This window comes from Priapulus caudatus, unplaced genomic scaffold (genome assembly GCF_000485595.1).
Source record: "Priapulus caudatus unplaced genomic scaffold, Priapulus_caudatus-5.0.1 Scaffold1583, whole genome shotgun sequence".
NCBI lineage: Eukaryota > Metazoa > Priapulida > Priapulimorpha > Priapulimorphida > Priapulidae > Priapulus > Priapulus caudatus.
Genome location: NW_014578644.1, coordinates 55,363 through 57,191, shown reverse-complemented (window position 1 = coordinate 57,191; position 1,829 = coordinate 55,363). Strand labels below are relative to the sequence as shown.

The window sequence follows — 1,829 nt, the reverse complement described above, 5'->3', positions numbered from 1 at the left end:
ATTGTTTATTCTGGTTTGTGTATATGTTTTTGCAAACGGACATTTGAATTTTTTTTTGACAAAACAAAATGAATTTTGCTTTTGTTTTAATCGGCCAATAAAATGTGCTCGAGTAGCCGGCCATAATTGGGCGAGTCGGTCGGTAAAAGGCGACAACAAGCCAATATTTTATCTTCGGCCCTGGCAGCTGGTCTGGCGCCAGCACTTTGCTTATGGCACATCGCCTCGTTTAGCCCAACTGCAATTGCTATCACATCCTCTCTTCTTGTCCGCTCCGACATCTCCTCAGTTGCCAGCCGCCCCATTGTATGGCCACNCAATCGTAAATACGCAGATATATATATATATATATATATATGTCTTCATCACTGTTCTAATATCAGATTAGCTTTCTTAAAATATAATTATCGTGCTAAGATCAGAGAGATCTGACTAAAAGTCAGGACAAACACGAGCAAAATAAAAAAATGTCATCTTGTGATAATTCCGATTTTTAATGTCCAACCCAGCGCGGCGGGTGGGGGATGGGAGGTGAACTCACAGCACGCGGCACGATCGGCACTCCGGTCTCCTTCTCCAGCGGGCCGATGCCCTCCACCTTCGGCGGCCCGCGCTTCTCGATGACGGTCGTCGTCGTCTCCCTGCCGGGCACCAGGTAGTAGGAGTCGGTGTGCTTCACATCCCCTTCCAGCCTCTCATCGGTGCCGAGGTACTGAGCTCCCTTCGGGATCTCTCCGCCTGTACGCCGGAAACAACGTGTCACGTGGGAAACGACGTGTTATGGGGAAATTATGTTTTACAGGGGAATGTAGTTTTAGGCAGATGTGCGTGCGTGCGTGCGTGCGTGCGTGCGTGCGTGCGTGCGTGTGTGTGTGATCAACAATCAGTGATGACCCTCAGTATGAACAAGATTTCATTATCGGCAATTTCTGGTGGCTAGTGATTTATGGATATTTGAAAACAGTAAGTAAAACTTACTGCACTTAAAGGAGGCAGGAAATGCTCAGGGATGACAGGCTTTGCGTTTTTTTATTTCATGTGCTTTCGAGTTTTACCTGACGGACGGGCATCATGCATATTTATAACTCGTTACTTAATCTCAGCTGTGGACGTGACGTGTGCACGCACGTGCACGGACGCACGCGCATGCGAATGAAGATCCTGGTGAGGAGGACAGGAGAGAAGGGGAAGGGAGGAGGAGAGGTGAGAAACGGGAGGAGGACAGGAGAAGAGGAGGGGAGGAGGAGAGGTGAGAAAGGGAGAGAATGGTATGCGGAGAGCGAGAGAGAAAATGAGAACAGAGGGGTAGGGTAGGAGAAGAGAAAGGGAGGAGGGGTAAGAGATGAGACGAGGAGAAAAGAGAAGGGGCAGAGAAGGGTACGTAAGAGGAGAGGAGAGAAGGAGGGCACAGATCCGACGTGAATTATAAGAACTACATAACAGTTACTCTAACCACATACTGAGGACGTGTCTAGTGTTCACTATAGTATACTATAGGCTACTACTAATACTAGTAGTCATTCATGCAATAAACTTGATGACATACACCACATGCAAGAAATTGCTAGGATAGGGTTAGACAGTGGTTACATACTACATGTATCCAGACTGGCCCATGGTCAAATATTACATCAAGGATAGCCCAGGGTCAAATATTACATCAAGGCTAGCCCAGGGTCAAATATTACATCAAGGCTAGCCCAGGGTCAAATATTACATCAAGGATAGCCCAGGGTCAAATATTACATCAAGGCTAGCCCAGGGTCAAATATTACATCCAGATTGGAAAGTGGTGAAATATTACATCCAAACTGGACAGTGGTAAAATA

The 1,829-nt window shown here is 46.7% G+C and overlaps 1 protein-coding gene across 1 annotated transcript in view; it reads right to left on the bottom strand.

Annotated features, from left to right (window-relative positions):
• Positions 1 to 541: 541 nt before the first annotated feature.
• LOC106817067 (serine/arginine repetitive matrix protein 2-like) overlaps positions 542 to 1,829 on the bottom strand; it is a gene marked incomplete at its 3' end in the record, with an annotated part of 45,287 nt that continues 43,999 nt past the window's right edge. The window contains exon 6 of the mRNA XM_014821714.1: positions 542 to 738. Within this exon, the coding sequence (XP_014677200.1) occupies positions 542 to 738 (197 nt within the window). The remainder of the gene's footprint in view (positions 739 to 1,829) is intronic.